Source organism: Bos mutus, chromosome 2, assembly GCF_027580195.1.
Source record: "Bos mutus isolate GX-2022 chromosome 2, NWIPB_WYAK_1.1, whole genome shotgun sequence".
In the NCBI taxonomy this organism is placed as follows: Eukaryota; Metazoa; Chordata; class Mammalia; order Artiodactyla; family Bovidae; genus Bos; species Bos mutus.
This window is the reverse complement of record NC_091618.1, coordinates 18,444,551-18,468,645: the sequence shown is the minus strand read 5'-3', so window position 1 is coordinate 18,468,645 and position 24,095 is coordinate 18,444,551. Positions and strand designations below refer to the sequence as shown.

The 24,095-nt window shown below is 43.0% G+C and overlaps 1 protein-coding gene across 1 annotated transcript in view; it reads right to left on the bottom strand.

Moving 5' to 3' along the window:
* DNER (delta/notch like EGF repeat containing) overlaps nt 1–24,095 on the bottom strand; it is a 390,856-nt gene that overhangs the window by 9,728 nt on the left and 357,033 nt on the right. The window contains exons 11-12 of the mRNA XM_070379858.1: nt 14,264–14,395; nt 285–531 (exon numbers count right to left, since the gene is read on the bottom strand). Of these exons, the coding sequence (XP_070235959.1) occupies nt 285–531; nt 14,264–14,395 (379 nt within the window). The remainder of the gene's footprint in view (nt 1–284; nt 532–14,263; nt 14,396–24,095) is intronic.

The following is a 24,095-nucleotide window of genomic DNA, read 5'->3' as shown; positions in this document are numbered from 1 at the left end:
ACACTGAAGAACAACACAGCTAAACACATTTCAAAAAGAAATAATCAAAACCTGTTTCAAATGTTTATAGCAGAGATAAACACAAATTAAACGAATGAATGTATTCAATGAAAACAGAAAGTTAGCAGCAAATTAAAGGGGTTTGTTTATAAAGCAGTCTAATTATCTGGTCCCCCCAATGCTACCTCGAATCTATGCTTTATTCTTTGAAATCCCCCTTGCAGACGTGAAGTCCCGTCCATAATACAAGCCTGGCACCCAGCATGCTGACTCACGCCACTCACCTGGCATGCCGGATGGAGGCGATGGCGTTGCTGAACTCGCTGTCGATGCTGCGGCAGTTGTAGAAGTCCTCATAAGCCGGCCGGGCAGAGCCCTGGTACTCAATGCGGCTGATGCGGCAAATCCCCACAATCAAGATGATGAGCATCAGGATGAAGGCAACGCAGAGGGCGCCGATGATGATGTAGAGAGAGTGCCGAGGCATGTTGGTTAGACTCTCTGCCATGTGCCCGGACTTCCACTGGAGGTCTGAAGGTGAAAACAAGCAAACGCCTGTGTATCAGCTGGGGCCTTTCGAAGGGGAAGGACTTCCCTGTCCTCACACTAGGAACATAAAATATAAGAGCTGTCCAAACTGCAAAGGATTATTTTCTATGGATAATCCAGATGGCAACCCACTCCAGTATTCTTGCCTGGGAAACCCCATGGACAGAGGAGCCTGGTGGGCTACAGGATATTTATTAACATCCTTAATATATAAAGACCTCTTACAAATCACTAAGAAAAACCAGGAACATGTCATAGAAAAATGGGTAAAGAATATAAAAAGGAATTCACCAAGGAAATATAAGTAGAAAATTGCTTGGCTTCATGATTTTTTTTAACTATGCAAGTCCTACATCAGTTCCCAAATATTATCTTAAAATTTTGATAACCACAGTAGACAAGGGTGCAGAAATACGGACTGTGTGAACTGATATACAACTCCTGTGTGGAGCATCCTTTGACCCAGAAATTCCAATTTTCAGATTTTTTGCTGAGAAAATGGTCCTAAAAAATGTATAAAGCCCTGTGTACAAAGATGTTCATCTCAGAAGCACAATTTTCAAATGTTAGATTATCAACTATCACACATTTAGAAAATAAGTTCAGAAAATTAGCACAGACCCAGATGTATTCCCTGCTCAAAGTTAACATATGTTCATATTTTACCTTCTTTGCTTTAAATGTTTATTTTTTTTTTTAAATAAATAAAATGTTACAAATAAAATCTAGTGTAACTGCTGAAATGCTAAAAAAATTATCTTAGTGATTTAAAACAATTTTTGAATGAGGCTTGAAACTTCTAATCCAATTCTGAGAATATAAAAAAATACCATGCTGTAAAAAAACAAAAACAAAAACAGGAAATTAACAAATGATACAGTATTATTAACTAATATATAGATTTTGTTCAAATTTCACAAAATTTTATGCTAGTGTCTATTATTTGTTTTCATCTCTTATTCAAGACTCCACATGGTATTTAATTCCACTGAGCAACTTCAGCTGCATGCAACTAATTCTGGTAAATTCTCTTTTCATTTTTACTCTATTACAAATATTTTCTAATTTTCCTTGTGATAACTTCTTAGATACACCCAATATTTAAAAGTGGACATTTAACTTACAAATACATGGGATTCTATTTAAAGCATCTTTAATATTAATTTCTCATTTTGATACTAATTTTTCATTTAAATGCTTTCTTCTCTGCAATCACCCTCTGTGTTTTTTTCAGTCTAACTTTATTGAGACTTTCAATGGCTAAGTCGAAGATCTCTACATCACACTGTACTTAAAAATATGTGGGTTATTTTCAAATACCTTTTGATACTGATTTCTAACATAATTCCACAGTGATAAGAGAACAGAGTCTGGATGATTTCAGTACCTTTAGACCATGAAATTTCTGCATCTGGTGTTATCCCTCGATATGCTTTAGTGTCTTCTAGTTTACAGTCTAGGGCTTCCCAGGTGGCACTAGTGGTAAAGATGTAATAGACCCAGGTTTGATCTCTGGGTTGGAAAGATCCCCTGGAGGAAGAAATGGCACCCCATTCCAGCATCCTTGCCTGGAGAATCCCATAGACAGAGGAGCCTGGCAGGCTACAGTCCACAGGGTTGCAAAGAGTCAGACACGACTGAAGTTGACCTCACACACACACACAGTTTACGGTCTATGGGAACCTGAATAGAATTTGTATCCTACTGTTGTGTGAAAACTGTATAAATCTTATATTGAATTGGTTCACAGTGCTTTGCAGGTTTAATATATCTTTCTACTTTCCTGTAGAGTCATTCTATTAATTTTGAGAGTTCAATATTGAAACCCCAACTAAAAATCTTAATTTATCTACTTAAAAAAATAATTGTAATATACAGTGCAACTGTATATAACCTTGTCCTGTATTTTTAAACTCCTGTAAATGTGTTACCATACTTTCATAATTAAAAAAATAAAAATTAAAAAAATATTACAGATATAGCTAGAGTTCCTCAATCCCATATCCTCTCTCCACCCCAACAGACAACACAATTCATAAACATGGAAAAATAGGAAACAACCTAAATATTCAACTCTTAGTGAGATGGTTTTATTGTTGTGTTTAGTCTCTAAGGTGTGTCTCACTCTTTGTGACCCCGTGGATTATAGCCCATCAGCCTCTTTTGTCCAGGGGATTTCCCAGGCAAGAATACTGGAGAGGGTTGACATTTCATTCTCCAAGGGATCTTCCTGTTCCAGGGATTGAACACACATCTCCTGCATTGCAGATGGATTCTTTACTGCTGAGCTGCCAAAGAAGGCCTAGTGAGATGGAGAGCTACTCATCAAGTAGCAAAAGAATAAAAAAAGGTTACCAAACAGAACCTAGTGGTATACTACAATCACATATGAGTTTCCAAAAGTGAAGTCACTCAGTCATGTCCGACTCTATAGCCCACCAGGCTCCTCCGTCCATGGGATTTTCCAGGCACGAATACTAGAGTGGGTTGCCATTTCCTTCCCGATCCAGGGATTGAACCAGGGTCTCCCGCATTATAGGCAGACGCTTTACCATCTGAGTGACCAGGGAAGTTTCAGATGAGCTTCCAAAGTCTATCTGTATACAGAAAAGCTCAGGATGGAGCAATGATAGTGATGAACCTATGTTGTGTTCTTACTATGCTAAGCTTTTTGAAAACATCTCATTTGATCAGCACAACCACGAGAAACTATATCATTCTTTCTCCCCATTGCTATAGATAAAGCTTAGAAACTGACACCACTTCCTGGGTGAGAGTGTTGACTGTAACTCCAGGTCCAACTTCTCAGCCTCTGCCTCACACAGCAGGGTGCTAACAACAGTGATCTCTGAAAAGCATGATTACATGTGATTTTAATATCCTTTAATATGTCTCAGTCTTCAGCTTTTTTAAAAAAGAATATAGTCTCTTTATAATAAAAAATAGGTGATAAGCCATTTGAAGAAAACACCCATGAGATTATCTTCTAGCATAACTAGTGGAAGGTATGTGAGCTTTGGGATTACACTAACCTTGCTTTCATCCCAGCTGCAGTATTTTTTAAACATTTTACATATTTATTATTTTTGGTTGCACTGGGTCTTCATTGCTGCATGCGGGCTTTCTCTAGTTGCAATGAACGGAGACTACTCTCTAGTTGCCGTGTGAGGGCTTCTCATTGCAGGGCTTTTCACTTCAGTGGCTTCTCTTGCTGCAGAGCATGGGCCCCATGGTGTGTGCACTTCAATAGTTGTGACATGCAGGCCCTAGAGCTGGAGCTCTGTAGTTGTGGCTCATGGGCTTATTAACTGCTCTGAGGCATGTGGGATCTTCGTGGACTAGGAATCGAACCCATGTCTCTGGCATTGGCGTGTGGATTCTTAACCACTGAACCACCAGGGACAGTCCCCAGCTGCAACACTGGCTTGACCTCCCTGAACGTCAGTTTCTTCATTTTTAGGACAACAATTATAACATATACCCTATGGACATGTTGGGAGAATAAGTTAGAAAACATGTAAAGAAAAGGAAGTCCACTGCCAGGCATGTGATGGGTGGTGGTGGTCCTGGTGGTGGTGGAAAAAGGAAGGATACCGAGGAGGAGGATGGTGTCCTCAGGGCACACTCTGAGCTGAAGATTACTGAGCACTGCCCTGTGCCCATTCAAAAAACACCAACCTGGACAGGCAAGAAAAAAGTAGATGGATGGGGCATAGTCTCTGTGTCTGGCACAGGTCAAGAGTGTCAAATTATGTCCTGTTTACAAACTTGCAAACAAATGGAATGATCCAGATACCATGACCAGGATTTGAAAGGAAGTCACGAAGGTGAAAAGGGGCTAGGTTAAGACCAAACAGAAGCTAAACTTCCATGGGAAAAGGGTTGTCTTTTCTACTTTACTTACTCTACCACCTCCACCAGCACCCTTTCCAGGCCATCATTTCCATATTAGGACTCTGGGTGCTTGGAAATGAGATTCAAGGTATGCGTGAAAATAGGTCTGTCTTCCTGTGAATGGCAACCCCCTCCAGTATTCTTGCTTGGAAAATCCCATAGACAAAGGAGCCTGGCAGGCTACAGTCCACAGAGTCACAAAGAGTCAGACGTGACTGAGCAACTTCACCTTACACTTTGCTGCTGCTGCTAAGTCGCTTCAGTTGTGTCCGATTCTGTGCAACCCCATAGACGGCAGCCCACCAGGCTCCCCCCGGTCTCTGGGATTCTCCAGGCAAGAACACTGGAGTCGGTTGCCATTTCCTTCTCCAATGCATGAAAGTGAAGTTGCTCAGTTGTGTCCAACTCTTCTCGACCCCATGCACTGCAGCCCACCAGGCTCCTCCATCCATGGGATTTTCCAGGCAAGAGTACTGGAGTGGGTTGCCATTGCCTTCTTCACTTTACACTTTACTTCCTGTGAAATCCTCAGGCCTCTTTCCACTGTTCTCTTTTAGGTGAAAGTATCTGTGACCTCTGAGTCCTCATACTCTCATCCCAGGGACATCTTCAGGGACACTGGAGTCTCAGAATCAGCTATTCTTTCCCTTGAAAAGTTACAGCCTTCAGAAGAGCACAAGTAAACAGCCAAACAAGGATCCGAGTGTGCAGACCATTTTCCAAGAAGCCTAATGGGAAACTGACTCGTGCCCTGAGCCTGCGTGGTTCCTGAGAGCTTGAGAAGACCGGGGCGAATGAAGTGACTTCTGAGTTTGTGTCCAGATCGTCTGGCTCCTGAGTTTTTCACCACGGCCCTTGAAGACTGGTTTTGCCATTTGAGTCTGTCTACCCAAGCTCACACAGCCCGTGGAACAAGAAGACTGCCCATTTGTGCATTCACCGTGCTGTGTGAGCCAACTCACACACAGGCAGACAGAAAGGACATAAATCACTGCAAATAAATGCTCGCAATGGAAGAGAGGAGGTGTTTTGTGAAACCAAGACTCGATCCCGACTGGCAGCCATTTCATTTGGCAATACCTGGTGCACATGGAGAGAGACAAGTCATCGTTCTGGCTGAAAACGAACATGACTCACTTGATTTCCAAGTATTTCAACATTCTCTGAAAAATCCAGTTGTAGGCTGCAGTCCAGGGCTCATGGAGTGTGCTATAACACTCACTGAGCATCATCACAAGGGCAGCCAATACTGTTTCTACTCCAGCCTGGTGGAGCGCTCAGATCTGATTGCTATGGCTGCCATGGGAATTCTCGATGCACACCTTCATGAAAATAGCTCACGCATTACACTGATGGCATATATACAGCCAGTGCACAATTGCACAGGGCCACTCTCGCAGAAAAACAAACAACTGTGCTAGGTTATGTGCTGGGCTCACTGCCCCAGGCCTGATGGGCTGTCTAAACCGTTTGTATTTCTGACCATCTGTTCTATTTCCCCAAACTCTGAATTCCAAGCTGTTTAGACTTTTGAAAAAAATATCCCCAGATTTCTCCTGAAACCTCTGTTTCTCCCCCTCTTCTCTTTCTCTTTGCTCTTTCCACTTAAACTGTCATCTAAAACTTGTCTGATAAGTGAATATGGCTGCTTTGCACAGTAATCGGGTTAGTAGCCAGGCTGAATCTTAATAAATTCAACATTTGGTCTGCGAGGCAGAGGATATGTCAACAGCAGGTAGCTGCAGCTGCCACTCCCAGATCGCTGCACCACATCCCAGGAGTCCCAAGGCAGGAATCATTTACTATGTCGGCTACTGCAGAGCTTGGGAAGAACCATGCAGCAGAACACACTGGACGGCATGACCTCACCAGCCCTGGCAGGTACATGACCAGGAACGCACACACACAAGCTATTCAGAGAAAATGTCACACTCCTTCCTGGGTCTCAGGGAGCATTTGCATTTCAGCATAAACTCAATTTGCTTGAGGTTTGTTATTTCCTGAAGTGCTGTCGCCTTTAAGATTTCAATGGGTCCTAAAGTAGGAGCTACGTAGGAGCTGGACTCAGAGCCTCTGCTCAAGGTAAAAACACAGTCAGCCACCAAGCTGACCCACTGACCATCTCTCCTCCACCAAAAAGAGACCTCGATCGATTGGTAAATTTAATTCTAAAATACATAACCTGTATCTGTGTTTCTTTCACTTACCTGGGTGAATCTAGTCAAATTATTTAATTTGTCTACCTCTGTATTTAAAACCCCTTCATGGATCACAGCCTTGTCTTGGCGAAGAGGCTTGTCTAACTCAATGAAGCTATGAGCCATGCCGTGCAGGGTCACCCAAGATAGATGGGTCACAGTGAAGAGTTCTGACAAAACGTGGTCTACTGGAGGAGGGAATGGCAAACCACTCCAGTATTCCTGCCGCAAGAATCCCATGAACAGTATGAAAAGTCAAAAAGATATGACACCAGAAGATGAGACCCCCAGGTTGGAAGGTGTCCAATATGCTACTGGGGAAGAGGGGAGGGCAATTGCTATTAGCTCCAGAAGGAATGAAGAGGCTGGGCCAATGTAGAAACAACGCTCAATTGTGGATGTATCTGGTGGTGAAATTAAAGTCCGACATCGTAAAGAACAATACTGCATAGGAACCTGGAATGTGAGGTCCGTGAATCAAGGTAAATTGTATGTGGTCAAGAAGGAGATGCCCTGGAGAAGGAAACAGCAACCCACTCCAGTATTCTGTCCTGGAGAATCCCACAGACAGAGGAGCATGGTGGGCTGCAGTCCATGGGGTCGCAAAGAGTCAGACATGACTGAGCAACTAATCACAAGAAGGAGATGGTAAGAGTGAACATCAGCATCTTAGGAAAACAGTGAACTAAAATGGACTGGAATGGGTGAATTTAATTCAGATGACCATTATATCTACTACTGTGGGCAAAAATCCCTTAGAAGAAATGCCGTAGCCTTCATAGTCAACAAAAGAGTCCGAAATGCAGTATTTGGGCACAATCTCAAAATAGAATGATCTCAGTTCCTTCCCAAGGCAAAGCATTCAACATTAGAATAATCCAAGTCTATGCCCCAATCATACTTTAAAAAAGTTTGAAAGCGAGTAAAAGTCTATAGTTTTTCCAGTAATCATGTATGGATGTGAGAGTTGGACTGAAGAAAGCTGAGCACTGAAGAATTGATGCTTTTGAACTGTGGTATTGGAGAAGACTCTTGAGAGTCCCTTGGACTGCAAGGAAACCCAACCAGTTCATTCTAAAGGAGATCAGTCCTGGGTGTTCTTTGGAAGGAATGATGCTAAAGCTGAAACTCCAGCACTTTGGCCACCTCATGCAAAGAGTTGACTCATTGGAAAAGACTCTGATGCTGGGAGGGATTGGGGGCAGGAGGAGAAGGGGATGACAGAGGATGAGATGGCTGGATGGCATCACTGACTCGATGGACATGAGTTTGAGTGAACTCCTGGAGTTGGTGATGGACAGGGAGGCCTGGCGTGCTGCAATTCAGGGGTCGCAGAGTCGGACACGACTGAGTGACTGAACTGAACTAAACTGAACTGAAAAATGTCTTTTAGGTAGATGTCACTTAGATAGCTAGAGAATTTTGGAACCATCTATTGCCTAGGATAACTGTGAGGAGGGATTTCAAATTTCTTTATATTTTCTGTAGCTAAAAGTTAGCTTGACAACCAAAGTAGTAAATGAGACTGGGAAAAGTGAACACCCTTGTTAACCTTCAGAAGAGGCAGGAGGGGAGGGAACAGAAGGCAGAGCTTGAATCCCTCATAGTGATCCTATTACTGAACAAGTATCAGTAAGCAACTACTATGTACTATATGGACTGATGCTGAAGTGCCAATACTTTAGTCACCTAATTCAAAGAGCCAGCTCATTGGAAAAGACCCCGATGCTGGGAAAGATTGAGGGCAAGAGCAGAAGGGGCAGGCAGACAATGAGATAGTTAAACAGCATCACTGACTCAATGGTCATGAGTTTGAGCAAACTCTGGGAGATGGCAAAGGACAGGAAAGCCTGGCGTGCTGCAATCCATGGGGTCACAAAGAGTCAGACACGACTTAGGGACTGAACAACAACAGCATGTACTATGTGCCAGGCCTCATGCTGGATGCCTGGGATAAGGAGCAAGGCAAAACTTAGAGAATAGCGTGCACATGGATCCCCTAGTCTTTTCAGAGATGTGGAAGCGAAAGCATGCTAAGCCACGAGGGACCAAGGCGACAGTGCCTCGGGAGGGGACAAAAGCTGTGCCATCTAACTGGGGAATGAGGAGAGCTTTCATGGTGGGGCCCACAACAAGCAGGGCTCTAAGGGGGAGTACATATTAGCAGGGGATGGAGGGGCAGAAGGGAAGGCTGACCCAGGCAAAGGCCTGGGAGGAGTGGAGAGCAGAGTGAGGGACTGGAAGGAGGACAGGGTGGCTGCTTGCCCCCAGGTAGCGAAGCGGAGAGTGGCCGAGTGAGGAGGGGGCACCTCCCCTCAGTGCAGGGGCAGTCCTGCAGCTTCCACCAGGCGATAGCATGGCCTTTGGTCTTTAGTCATTAATGTATTTCAATAGCAGCTTGCTGTGAAAAGGATGGAAACAATGGTGGGAAGGAGGGTCTGAGGGATTTAGATTTGCATCTTTGAAAAGATGCCCCTTCCATTTACAACCTCATAGATGAACTGGAGGACATTCTGCTGAGTGAAACAGACCAGACACAGAAAGATAAATATTGTATGATGTCAGTTACATGCGCAACATAAAGGAAAAAACCCAAAGTGGAATGGTAGTTACTAGAGGCTGGAGTGGGAGGTAGGTGACGGAAGGAAGGAAGAAACAAAAAAAAAGGGAGAAAGGAAGAAAACAAGAAGGAAGGAAAGTAGGTAGTTGACTGCCAGGGGCTAGGGGAGGAAGTATGGGGAGTTACTGTTTTGCAAGATGAAAAGAGTTCTGAAGAAGGATGATGGTGATGGTTGCAAGACCACATCTAGCCACAATTGCTCCCCAGAGGTCAGTGGTGTTCAAAGTATTTAATAAAGTAATTATGGATTAAGTGGGATTTGCAAATCAACCTCAGACCCCAACACCATTGCTGCCAAGAGGAGAAGTTTTATTTGCAAAGAGTCAATTTATAAATAAACACTTGTGAAAAATCCAAGGACCCCTTCATTTGACTATTCCATTTTTGAGAATTTATCCTACTAATACTCTGATATTCTCACAAAAGTAAATACATATATAAGAATTTTTACTCTACTATTCTTTTTAATACCAAAAACTTGAAAAGTTATTTGTCAATCAACAGGGGTCTTATTAAATAAATTATAGAGCATTTAAGAAACATTGTGTGATGTTAAAAATTGAGGAAAATATGTACTAAGTCAATATGGATAAGCATTCAAGATATATTAAGGATAAATGCAAGATGCTGAACAGTGTGTATGAAAGTGAAAGTGTTAGGTGCTCGGTCGTGTCTGACTCTTTGCAACCAAATGGACTGTAGCCCACCAGGCTCCCTTGTCCATGGAATTCTCCAGGCAAGAAGACTGGAGTGGGTTGCCATTTCCTTTTCCAGGGGAACTTTCTGACCCAGGGATTGAACCCAGGTCTCCTGCATTTCAGGCAGATTCTTTACCATCTGAGCTACCATAAAATGGGATTTATACAGTGACTAAAATTATCTGAAGGAATCCATAATAAATGCATAACACTTGTTACCTTTGGGGAGTGAAGTGGGGGTGTATTGATGGGGAGGAAGATTAATTCATTTTATTTTGTTTTCTTATTGCAGTATAGTTGATTTACAATGCTGTGCTAGTTCCAGGTGTACAGCACCATGAACAGGCTCCTCTGTCCATGGGATTTCCCAGGCAAGAATAATGGAGGGGATTGCCATTTCCTTTTCTGGGGGATCTTCCCAACCCAGGGATCAAACCCACATCTCCTCTATTGGCAGGTAGATTCTTCAGCCACTAGGGAAGCCCATAGATAGTAGTGTATATATGTTAATCCTAAACCAGTTTTGTTTTTTAAGAATCCTAGTTTATAAAAATGGGAACCAAAGAACTGAATCTATCTGTACAATAAAGACTGCTCATATTACTGTTTGATGGGTTTCTTTAACCATTATTAAATTCCATGCATTTGGGGACAAGGAAGCCCCAGACATCCAACCTTGCTCTTTGCCTGGGCACCTGGAGCTGCCTGAGCGAAGTCTTATACAGCGACTCCCATCACATATGAGGATCGACCCTTGGATAATGATATCCTGAAGGCAAGGGCTGCTTCATTAACCTTTATATTCTGGGCACTATGCATGACTGAACAACAACAACAATGTTGCGACTGAACAACAACGATGCCTGACCCTTGACAATAGGAGGCCCTGGATTATTCACTAAATGCATAAATCCAAGATACCCTGTTCCCCTACTTCTCAACCGCAGAATGTTATTAAATCAATGGCTTAACAATAGGTTCAACTGCTCAATATACGTTGCTGTTGTTGTTGTTGTTCAGTCACTAAGTCGTGTCCAACTCTTTGCAACCCCATGGACTGCAGCACTCCAGGCTTCTCTGTTCTTCACTATCTCCTGGAGTTAACTCAAATTCATTTCCGTTGAGTTGGTGATGCTATGCAACCATCTCATCCTCTGCTGCCCTCTTCTTTTGCCTTCGATCTTTCCCAGAATCAGGGTCTTTTCCAACAGGTCAGATCTTTGTATCAAGTGGCCAAAGTATTGGAACTTCAGCTTTAGCATCAGTCCTTCCAACGAATATTCAGGGTTGATTTCCTTTAGGATTGACTCGGTGTATAGAACTGGCCGATTCTCAATCAGCAGGACTGTCTGTAACTCTAACAGCACCATTGTTCTCCTTCTGAGAGTTCCTGTTGAGATTTACCAACCTGACCTTGTATCTTTCAGGCACCCTCCTCCTGGTTTCCAGCCAATTCAGAAAATCACAGATGTTCCAGGTTAGAAAGAAACTCAGAGACCATGGGTTCCATGGCTCATAGAGGACTAGAGACCTCATATCATCTCTGCCCACTCATGGCCCAAACTTTCCTTTCATTCCTGGCCCTTAGATCTGTTCTTTTGATTCAGGTCCATTTATCTCAGCACTGGTCACTAGCTCCACCTGTGTGTCATCACAAATCTTACACATTCATTCTCCATTCTTACAGTCAGGTCAAGGATGGAAGCAACCAACACTGAGATGTGACGGAACCTTATCTGTGATAACATTTATTTTTAACACCTTTGACTGAATGGAGAGGTGCAAGTGAGACCATCAAATGGAAAGTGCTATTCTGGGAGAACAGGGAACCCTGTGTGTACTGGGATGTGCCCAACACATCCACAGACTCAGAGTGGCCTGTGCTCTGGGCATATATCATCTAAAAACATGATTGTCAAAGGCAAGTCCTCGCCAGCTGGCTCAAGGTATAAGAGCTACAGTACCATAGAAAGAAACAGAAAAGGCAACTAGCATCTATTTAAGTGTCTACTGCTGCACACCAGAGATCTACACAAAGGATCCTTAATTTTAATCCTCCCAGCAACTTTTCTATCACCATTTTACAAGTGAGAAAGATGAGGCTGAGATATAGTTATTTGTCCAGGTCACAGAGCTAGAATATGATGTCACTAGAACATGAAGTCACCTTTCATCCTGATTATTCCATCCATGTATATCTTTTGCCTATAATATCATCACCAGAAAGAAGTAAAATTTAGATTTTTTTTTTAATAATGATACAATTTTACTTCAAAACTTCTCAAGGGCATCCTTTGTGTTTCTGAGTTCTTATCCATACTCTCCTCTCCTATATATTTATTTTCACAACTAGAAATTTAAAATTATACATAGATCTGCCATGCTGCTGCTGCTGCTGCTAAGTCACTTCAGTTGTGTCCAACTCTGTGCGACCCCGTAGATGGCAGCCCACCAGGCTCCTCTGTCCCTGGGATTCTCCAGACAAGAACACTGGAGTGGGTTGCCATTTCCTTCTCCAATGCATGAAAGTGAAAAGTGAAAGTGAAGTCGCTCAGTCATGTCCAACTCTTCGTGACCCCATGGACTGCAGCCTACCAGGCTCTTCCATCCATGGGATTTTCCAGGCAAGAGTACTGGAGTGGGTTGCCATTTCCTTCTCCAAGATCTGCCATGAGGCATGAAATTTGTCATTTCACAGAATTACCAAATTTTAGAATGAAAATGGGTCCCATTTTCATAAGTACTCTGAATAAGTACTTATGTACTTATCAGTACTGGATAAGTACTCTGAGGCTCAGCATAACTAACACAAGAAGTGCCACAGCCAGGGCGAGAACCAAGGTCCTGCTGGCCCAAATCTGGGATCCTTTCCTTTAACAGATCTCACTGCTGCTGCTGCTGCTAAGTCGCTTCAGTCGTGTCCGACTCTGTGTGACCCCATAGATGGCAGCCCATCAGGCTCCCCCGTCCCTGGGATTCTCCAGGCAAGAACACTGGAGTGGGTTGCCATTTCCTTCATCCCGGACCTACTTTAGTTTTAATACCCTGCATTGAATCATAGCCCTTAGCATTTGTACCACTGGAATCTCTTTCCTTCCCTTTCCTCAACAACAGAATGTTTCTCACCTATTGTGACCAAGGATCCCTAAGACCATTCTGTATATGGGTATTTGAAAAGATTGAGGATGAGTATTTGAAAAGATTGAAGGGGGAATCCTAAAAAGAATTCATCTCTTCCTCTCTCAAGCCCTGAGCCAAGATGAGAGACAAAGAGTGAGTAGCTAGGAACGCAAATACCTTTACTGGCCAAGTTGATGCTGAAGAATATGGTCCATATTTGTGGATAAAAAGGTTTCTAGAAACTGACCACACCCCCACTTCAGACACACACAAAGAATTAGCAGACAAGCCTGCGCTGAACCACCAGTGAGGGGTCTGTTCTTGCAACACTACAACCTGGAGGAGAAGCGGCAGCAGGCAGGCCAGCCCAGGAGGGAGACTGACAGACAGGGCTATGTCTACATAACTGCCTCTTTCCAAACTCACATAGCAGAGTCTTTGCCTGATGAAGAGGAGGCGAGAAGGCCCTGGAGAAATATGCAAACTCAACTACCCTGCCTAATTTAAATGAGAAGAAAAACACCATTCAAAGTTGAGTTTTTAGTGATTGACAAAATAACAACAACCCAATTCCAGTGCAGTTCTCATTTTCACTTCGATCCTAGAAGCTACCAGACTTTCATATGAACATATATAGTCCTAATTCTGACACTGTCAAACTTCTGTGCGTCCATCTGTAGAGAACACCTCGCTCTAAGCAGCTCAAAATGTTTTTCAGGTTTTGTGTGATGCCCATCCTCCCTGGACTTCTCTCCGGGCAACTGATGGAACCTAATACATTTGAAGACACAAATGCGAAGTGAATTTACATTCTTTGTGTGTGTGTGTGTGTGTTTAATTTATGCTTTCAACACAAAGATTCTCTTTTTGGATCGGATTCTAATGCTTCTCTGCTAAGCACATTTTTGGCTGTCTTGCAGCCGTGAACTCGGGATGACATCGTCACATTCTCATCCCAGTGGGAAGGCTGGATTCAGGCTCAGAAATGATGGGGAGCAGCATAAAGCAGTGAGCAAAAATATTTAACCAGGACCCAGGAAGCACAGGGGGCTCAGGGTAACACGCTGGGCCTTACTGCCTCTTCTAAGAGTGACGTGGGGCTGGCTGGACACAGTCAGCCTCTTCTTCTCATTGAATGAAAGTGGAATGGAAAATCACAGGGGCTGAGCTGCAGGAATACTCACGGATTTCACAGTTTGCTCCCACCCAGCCATGTGGGCAGTGGCAGGTGTAACCATTGGGCTGGTCCAGGCAGGTGCCGGCGTGGTGGCAGGGGTTACTGTCACATTCATTGATGTCGATGTCACACTCTTCCCCTAAGGAGATAAAGGAAAGCAGCAGTGAGCCAGCTAGCTGTCCCAGTGGCTCTGACCCCTGTCACTTCTCTGGCTCAGCAAAGATCTAAGGCTAGGTTCAAGCTCTCCATGGACTTCCCAGGTGGCGCTAGTAGTAAAGAACCCGCCTGCCAATGCAGGAGACATAAGAGATGTGGGTTTGATCCCTGAGTTGGGAAGATCTCCTGGAGGAGGGTAGGGCAACCCACTCCAGTATTTTTGCCTGGAGAATCCCATGGACAGAAGAGCCTGGTGGGCTACAGTTCATAGGGTCGAACAGAGTTGGACACTACTGATGTGACTGAGCACACGTGCTCGCCTGCATTGCAGCCCAACTGGCTGTTTGCATAAAGTTGCAGAAGTCTCCCAGAATTCCAGACAAGACATCCTTTACTCAAGTAAAACTTAAAAAAGGAAAAGAAATGGTGCCAGTAAAAAGAATCTCCTTTAATCTATCAAATTCGTGATCTGAAGCTGATTCCCATGTCTGAATAATCCTTTCATGGTTTATGGGAGAAACAAACCTGGGTTCCTGATTTTATTAAAGAAATCATTTTGTTTTAGACGGAATCAGCTGGATCTTCTTATTTGTTTTTCTGAAGCTCTGGAAAGCCAAAAAACTCACAGTTTATGATTTTTTGGGGAGCCAAGTATTTGAATGTGCATGTCTGGACATCTGACTATTTTCTGGATAATTCTAGGGTGCAGCTGCGTGCCTAGCCTGAGTCAGTAATACAAATGCAATCTCCTTTCCAAACCCCGGGATATGCTTCAGGGAGAGCATCAAGCCCACCTAAGGAAAGACAGCTGTGATCTCTCGGGGGAGCCTAGGCTTTAACCCATCTTCCCTGGGAACAGTGCCCGAGGGGAGCTCACCACTGCTTGGGTCCATCCATAATGAAAATTGTGACCTGGGCTCCTCACGTTGCCACTCCCAACATCTGGGGGCATCCTTGCCCCTCTCAGAGAAAGCCTGGTTTAAACTAACAAGCCAGAACGGGGGCTGATGTCACTGTGGTCAAAAGGCCAACTCACAAGCAATAGCTTGTTATTAGAAGTTACCAATATGAAGCCATCTCTGTGTGTGATTTAAAGCCAAACTATGAGTCAACACTAAATGAGTACACGTCTAAAAGAGGTGACATCAGGACCGAATACAGGATACTTCAGATTGAGGTAGTCACTTACAAGTTTGAAAATGAGAAAAGCCAAGCTCTTTTTAGAAACCTCTTGCTATCTTTTCTCAAAAAACATTTTATTTTGTATTGAAGTATAGCCGATTAACAATGCTGTGACAGTTTCAGGTGGATAGCAAAGGGACTCACCCATACATATACATATATCCATTCTTTCCCAAACTCCCCTCCCATCCAGATTGACACACAACATTGCACAGAATTCCTTGTGCTGTATATATAGTAGGTTCCTGTTGGTTATTCATTTTAAACATAGCAGTGTGTACATGTCAATCCCAAGCTCCCTAAATATACCTCCATTTGTTGAGATAAATGAAAAAGGTGACATTAAAAAAAAAATCTCTGAGCACTGCTATCATCATAATTAAAGCAAAGGAGCAAAATCAAATATTTTGTCAATCTTCAAAGGCAATGTCTCAGCATGTATTTGGGTACTTGCTTCCAGGCTTATTTAATTGGTGTTAAAGTGCTTTTCTATCTGCCACGGGTTTACCTTGCATTTATAAAACCACCATATGTCACTCACAGACCATTTTAGAGGCAGAATCTCAAACCAAAATAGTTCATGTCTGTTTAATTTCACACTTTTTTCACACCTGGCATCTATTTTTAAAGTAAAATCTGTCAAATGAAACATTTACTACGTCCAGGTCCTACTAGGTTGATTATAATTCAGCAGTGTCTAAGTGAATTTGTTTCCTGCAATAAATAGTCATTTATGTCAATAGGAAAGACATGAAATTGATTGCCTCTTACTAACCTATTTCAAAGGTTGTCTTGCTATGAATGGGGCAATCACTCTGACTGGAAAAGCACATAGACTAAACTATTACAAATGGCATTACTTGGTATAGACTAGTTGAAGAGACATATAAACAAGAACGTGCTGAGAAACAATAAAAGGATGAAATCAAAGGCCCTGACGAATATACACATCAGTACTGCTTTCCATCCATTTAGCAAGACAAGCTTAATTGAGGTATTTATTAAACAATAGCTCTTTCCCCGGCTATCTGATTACAGCAAATTCTGAAATAAGATGTTTGGCCACCTTTGCACCAATGGCTACAGAAATGACCTGACTTCTCCCTACTTCCACAGCCTGAAAGTGAGTGTCAGTCGATCAGTCCTGTCCAATGACCCCATGGTCTGTAACCCACCAGGGCCCTCTGTCTGTGGGATTCTCCATGAGAGAACACTGGAATGGTTTCTAGCCTAGCAAAACTCAAAAGCCCACTCTGCTCCAGAAGTTTAACATCAGTGTCAGACCCTTCTAATCCCCTAAGTTCTGGGCAGTCCTAGAGCTGTCAGTCCAGTCCCGCTCAGATCCAGAGCTTTCCTGGGGAGATAAATGCCAAGTGCAGGTCCAGAGCAGCCCTAATGCATGTCTTGGCTCTTGGAGCTCCAAGTGGCTCTAAAATAGTTGAGAAAAGTCCAAGATCCTCAGATTTATCTCTTCTTGGCACTCACTAATTTGGAAGGACTTGGTAGGAAGAGAGAATGGCAGGGGAAAATAGGGTCAACTTATTCTACAGACATTTATCAACTCTCTAAGACCCAGGAACCAGAGAGTCAGGACCCAGAGAGAATTCCAAACCTGTCCCAATCTGGTTTCCATCACCACCGTGTTCTTAGAGCTATATTTGGGGTTCAGTGACAGTTTCGGAGAAGGCGATGGCACCCCACTCCAGTACTCTTGCCTGGAAAATCCCATGGATGGAGGAGCCTGGTAGGCTGCAGTCCATGGGGTCACTAAGAGTCAGACACGACTGAGTGACTTCACTTTCACTTTTCACTTTCATGCATCAGAGAAGGAAATGGCAACCCACTCCAGTGTTCTTGCCTGGAGAATCCCAGGGACGGGGGAGCCTGGTGGGCTGCCGTCTATGGGGTCGCACAGAGTCGGACATGACTGAAGCGACTTAGCAGCAGCAGCAGCAGACATTAGTTTATGATAAAGCTCCATGCCAGTCAGGAGCCCAAATAGCCAGCAGCTATTTCCACAGCATAGGTACTCAGGAAGAATCTCAGAGCAGTTCACAGTTCAAAGATACCTTTAGATTGACTCCACTGGCCTATTTTACATGAACATGCCAACATTTCTACTTGAATTGTTATCCCTTAATTGCTACACCTGATGTCTTCATAGTGTTGCATGCTTGGGGTAGGAATATGTGGTGATTCTGATGGTGGAGCCACTCAAGGAAAATTTCACGCAGGAGAAATTCAAAGATGACTGCTCTTTTTGCCTTAGAGTAATAATGCACTTTGTTATTAGTCTTATGCAAAGTATGTGAAGATTTATTACAAATAATGGGCTTCCCAGGGTGGTGCTGGTGGTTAAGAATCCGCCTGCCAATACAGGAGACACAAGAGACATGGGTTAGATCCCTGGGTCTGGAAGATGCCCTGGAGGAGGGCATGGCACCCTGCTCCAGTATTCTTGCCTGGAGAATTCCATGGGCAGAGGAGCCTGGTGGGCTACGGTCCATGGGGCCACAAAGAGTCAGACATGACTGAGCAACTGAGCACATAGGGAGTAAATTGGGTTTCATTCATGTTTCTTTGTATTAGGAGTACTATATTTTTATGTACATTTCAACACCTCACCATTTGATCTCCAAGCAATATGCATTCTAACTTATTTTAGTGGAAGAGTCTTCAGTACATTATATCATCTTTCTCTACTCATAGTTTACTTAATAAATCTTTATGCTTTTGCTGCCTTGAGCCAGATTACTTTTTTCTTGAGTTGCTTACTTTTTTTATTTGAGTGGGGAAAATCAATTACTTTTAAATCATCATTGTGCTTGAATAACATTTGCAAAGAGAATATGAAATGAAATTTCTACTTGACTAAGGCTGGAAATCAGAGCCTGAGCTTTAAATCTTTTCCAATTGCTTTTCAATCTACTACTTTATAAGAGGCAATCCGTATAGTAGGTATTACTTTTGCTAGTATTTATGCAAATTTACAAGTGTATTATTTAATTCTGTATGCTTCCCTTGGATAAATTAAAATGAGAAAGATAAGTATTCAAAAGTCACTGCTGTCAGTAAATCCCTGAGTTAATAGAGCCTCCACTGAATGATATCAATGAAAGTTATTATAATCATAATATCTAGTATTATAAAATTTCAGCCTACTATGTGCCAGGCACTGGAATGGGTGCTTTAACTATAACTCCTTCATACTTGCTGCTGCTAAGTCACTTCAGTCGTGTTCGACTCTGTGCGACCCCATAGACAGCAGCCCACCAGGCTCCCCTGCCCCTGGGATTCTCCAGGCAAGAACACTGGAATGGGTTGCCATTTTCTTCTCCAATGCATGAAAGTGAAAAGTGAAAGTGAAGTCGCTCAGTCGTGTCTGACTCTTAGCAAGCCCATGGACTGCAGCCTACCAGGCTCCTCTGCCCATGGAATTTTCCAGGCAAGAGTACTGGAGTGGGGTGCCATTGCCTTCTCCACCTTCATACTTTACAAGCATTTTATTTCAGATGAAATGAATCTAAATAATTACTTGGAACTTCTACAGTGATGGAGTAACTGGAACCTGACTTGCCTTCCCACTGTAAATAATTAAACAAGTGAACAAAACATATATATATATGTTTTAAAAACCTTTAAAACATTAGACAACAGGCAGTGCCTAACTGATTGCTGAGAGAGAGAAAGAAAACAGCAGAGTACCAACACCATCCTGGCTTTCTGCCTGGAACCAATTTAGAACACAGTGGTTTTGCTGAACTGAGGGGCATAATTGGAATTTGGAGCAGCTCAGCCTTCACAGGTGGTACTAGTGGTAAAGAACCCACCTGCCAATGCAGGAGGCATACGAGACATGGGTTCAACTCCTAGGCTGGGAGATCCCCTGGAGAAGCGCATGGCAACCCACTCCAGTATTCTTGCCTGGAGAATCCCATGGCCAGAGGAGCCTGGTGGGCTACAGCCCACAGGGTCACAAAGAGTTGGACATGACTGAAAGGACTTAGCACACAGGTAGAGAGTCCCTTGGACGGCAACGAGATCCAATCAGTCCATCCTAAAGTCCATCAGTCCTGGGTGTTCATTGGTAAGACTAATGTTGAAGCTGAAACTCCAATACTTTGGCCACCTGATGTGAAGAGCTGACTCATTTGAAAAGACCCTGATGCTGGGAAAGATTGAGGGCAGGAGGAGAAGGGGACGATAGAGGATGAGATGGTTGGATGGTATCACCGACTCAATGGACATGGGTTTGGTTGAACTCCGGGAGTTGGTGATGGACAGGGAGGCCTGGCGTGCTGTGGTTCATGGGGTCGCAAGGAGTCGGACACGACTGAGTGACTGAACTGACTGAGCTATCATCTGTAGGACAGACCACCACAGAAGATAGAGCCACATAGTAAAGGAGCACCCGAGATGCGCTGCACCCCTTGAGTTTGTTGTTGAGTACCGTGCCTGAGTCGGTTGGAACGCCACAGGCAGAGCAAAGCGGGGGAAAGATGGACACTGCCCACAGCTCACAGAGGACTGGGAAGTATTTAAACTTTCACAAGTTGGAATACACATTTCACTGGCCTCCCCGCCACCCTCGGCCTGGGCATTCACAGAGGAAAAGGTCACATCTAAGTAGGAGGATAGAATTATCTCTACTGTAAATGCTACTAGAGTTTCACCTTCCAAAATACAAAACAAACCTTGAAAGAATCAATCAGGTCAGCAAGTAACTTACCTACTTACCACAAAGAAGGCCTGTACTTTTTAAAGAAATTCAATTACTCAAAAACTTAACTCACAATGACCAGCAGTCAGACAAAAAAATACCAGATGTGCAAAAAAAGCAGGAATATGGGATCCATACCCAGAAGGAAAGTCAGTCAAAATTCAGAGATCCAGAAATATCAGCAACAGATGATGGTGAATAAATAAGAAATTTGTTGAAAACGTGAAGGGAAATAATGGGGAAGATGAGGATAAAAATGGAAGATATAAAAAAAAAGTGAATGGAACTTCTAGATATAAAAATGTCAAAGACAATATTAATAAAAAGAAAAAACTACAAATATGCCTCATGAATATGGGCACAAAAATTCTGAACAAAATATTAAAGGACAGGATTCAGCTATATAGAAAAGAATTGTACACTATGACAAAATGGTGTTTATTCCAGAGAGACAAGAAATTAATTCAGTATTTGAGAATCAATCAATATAATCCATCATATTAATAGGTTAAAGAAGAAAAATCATATGATAACATCAATTGATGCAAAAAAAGCATTTGGAAAAATTCAATAGCTATTCATAACTAAAGTTACCAGCAAAGAAGGAATAGAGAGTAACTGCCTCAACTTGATAGAAATAAATCTAAAAAGTCTATAGCTAACATAGTGATAAAGAATCCACCTGCCAATCCAAGAGACATGGGTTTGATCTCTGGGTCAAGAAGATCCCCTGAAGAAGGAAATGGCAACCCAATGCCAGTATTCTTGCCTGGGAAATTCCATGGGCAGTGGAGCCGGGCAGGCTTCAGTCCATGGGGCTACAAAGAGTTGGACATGACTGAGATGTCCATGCAAAGAGATGGAGCATGCACAGTAATAAAGTTGGAGTTGTAATGGCAGAGGAATGGAGACATAGATCAATGAAACAGAAGGGAGAATTCACACAAATATGGCCAACTGATTTCTGACAAAGGTTTAGAAGCAGTTCTATTTAGGAAAGGCAGCCTTTTCAAAACATGGTGCTTGAGAACTGTACTTCTATACGAAAAATAAAAGCAAGCCCTCTAGTTGGAAGATGCCAGAAAAGAATGCAGACTGTGAAGAAAATAATCCAAGAGTATTTACAAATGCATGACACAAAGCTCACTGAGGGGTGAGGGGCAGTGCTGACCTGAGTAACCTTGCAATGGGCAGAGCTGGTAGGACCAAAGGCAAAAGGAGCCGGACACCAGCACTGTACTCTCTAGCGTCCCACAAGGACACAAGTTTAAGAACTCTGAGTCCAGGTTCGATGCACGATACTGGATGCTTGGGGCTAGTGCACTGGGACGACCCAGAGGGATGGTATGGGGAGGGAGGAGGGAGGAGGGTTCAGGATGGGGAACACATGTATACCTGTGGTGGATTCATTTTGATATTTGGCAAAACTAATACAATTATGTAAAGTTTAAAAATAAAATAAAATTTTAAAAAATAAACAAAAAATTAAAAATAAATAAATAAGTAAAGTGATATGAGATAAAAAAAAAAAAGAACTCTGATACTGCTCTACATGAACACAGGAATTAAACAAGTAAAACAACGTTGGATGGTACTAGCTAGGAATCTTGCTGTTGGTGTGGGAATTTCCAGATAAACAAGAGAGAAGACTGGAATGATCCATGTAGTAATGGAGTAGAGTTGGAGAAATTAGTGTAAATTCATGCTTAGCTTAATTCAGATATAGATGGCTATGCAAAACTCAGCAGTGGCCACAGGACTGGAAAAGGTCAGTTTTCATTTCAATCCCAAAGAAAGGCAATGCCAAAGAATGCTCAAACTACTGCACAATTGCACTCATCTCACACGCTAGTAAAGTGATGCTCAAAATTCTCCAAGCCAGGCTTCAGCAATACGTGAACCGTGAACTTCCAGATATTCAAGCTGGTTTTAGAAAAGGCAGAGGAACCAGAGATCAAATTGCCAACATCCGCTGGATCATCAAAAAAGCAAGAGAGTTCCAGAAAAACATCTATTTCTGCTTTATTGACTATGCCAAAGCCTTTGACTGTGTGGATCACAATAAACTGTGGAAAATTCTGAAGAAGATGGGAATACCAGACCATATGACCTGCCTCTTGAGAAACCTGTATGCAGGTCAGGAAGCAACAGTTAGAACTGGACATGGAACAACAGACTGTTGTTCCAACAGACTGTTTCTAATAGGAAAAGGAGTACGTCAAGGCTGTATATTGTCACCTTGCTTATTTAACTTCTATGCAGAGTACATCATGAGAAACGCTGGGCTGAAAGAAGCACAAGCTGGAATCAAGATTGCCGGGAGAAATATCAATAACCTCAGATACGCAGATGATACCACCCTTATGGCAGAAAGTGAAGAAGAACTAAAGAGCCTCTTGATGAAAGTGAAAGAGGAGAGTGAAAAAGTTGGCTTAAAGCTCAACATTCAGAAAACGAAGATCACGGCATCTGGTCCCATCACTTCATGGCAAATAGATGGGGAAACAGTGGAAACAGTGGCTGACTTTATTTTTGGGGGGCTCCAAAATCACTGTAGATGGTGATTGCAGCCATGAAATTAAAAGATGCTTACTCCTTGGAAGGAAAGTTATGACCAACCTAGACAGCATATTAAAAAGCAGAGACATTATTTTGCCAACAAAGGTACATCTAGTCAAGGCTATGGTTTTTCCAGTGGTCATGTATGGATGTGATAGTTGGACTATAAAGAAAGCTGAGCACCGAAGAATTGAGGCTTTTGAACTGTGGGGTTGGAGAAGACTCTTGAGAGTCCCTTGGACTGCAAGGAGATCCAACCAGTCCATCCTAAAGGAGATCAGTCCTGGGTGTTCATTGGAAGGACTGATGTTGAAGCTGAAATTCCAATACTTTGGCCACCTGATGTGAAGAGCTGACTCGTTTGAAAAGACCCTGATGCTGGGAAAGATTGAGGGCAGGAGGAGAAGGGGACGACAGAGGATGAGATGGTTGGATGGTATCACTGACTCAATGGACATGAATTTGGGTGAACTCCAGGAGTTGGTGATGGACAGGGAGGCCTGGTGTTCTGCGGTTCATGGGGTCGCAAAGAGTCGGACACAACTGAGCGACTGAACTGAGCTGAACTAAACTAAATATTGCAATGGCAATATTTATAAATACATGGGTTAGTATACAGACACATTTGCTTGCTATGTCAGCTGAGAAGATTAGAAGCAAAGGCGTGCCTGGAATATCGAGCACAGTTTGAGGCCAGATCTTGGTTTCTAGTACCATTCTGCAATAAAAGGAACCATTCTCTTTGGAGAGATGGCTGATTCTAAGACAGGAGCAAGAAATATATAAGATAAGACTGGGATATCTTCAGTGCCAGAAAGCATATAAAACACACACATACAACCACCACCAACACAACAACGGAGTGTGTTCATTGTCCGGGGACAATAGGAGCCAAATGAAAGAATTCCCAATGTCCAAATCTGGAACATTCTGAGCAACAAAATAAATAAAAATCTTCTTACTAAAGCTGAAACTCCAGTACTTTGGCCACCTCATGTGAAGAGTTGACTCATTGGAAAAGACTCTGATGCTGGGAGGGATTGGGGGCAGGAGGAGAAGGGGAAGACAGAGGATGAGATGGCTGGATGGCATCACTGACTCGATGGACGTGAGTCTGAGTGAACTCTGGGAGTTGGTGAGGGACAGGGAGGCCTGGCGGGCTGCGATTCATGGGGTCGCGAAGAGTCGGACATGACTGAGCGACTGATCTGATATGATCTGA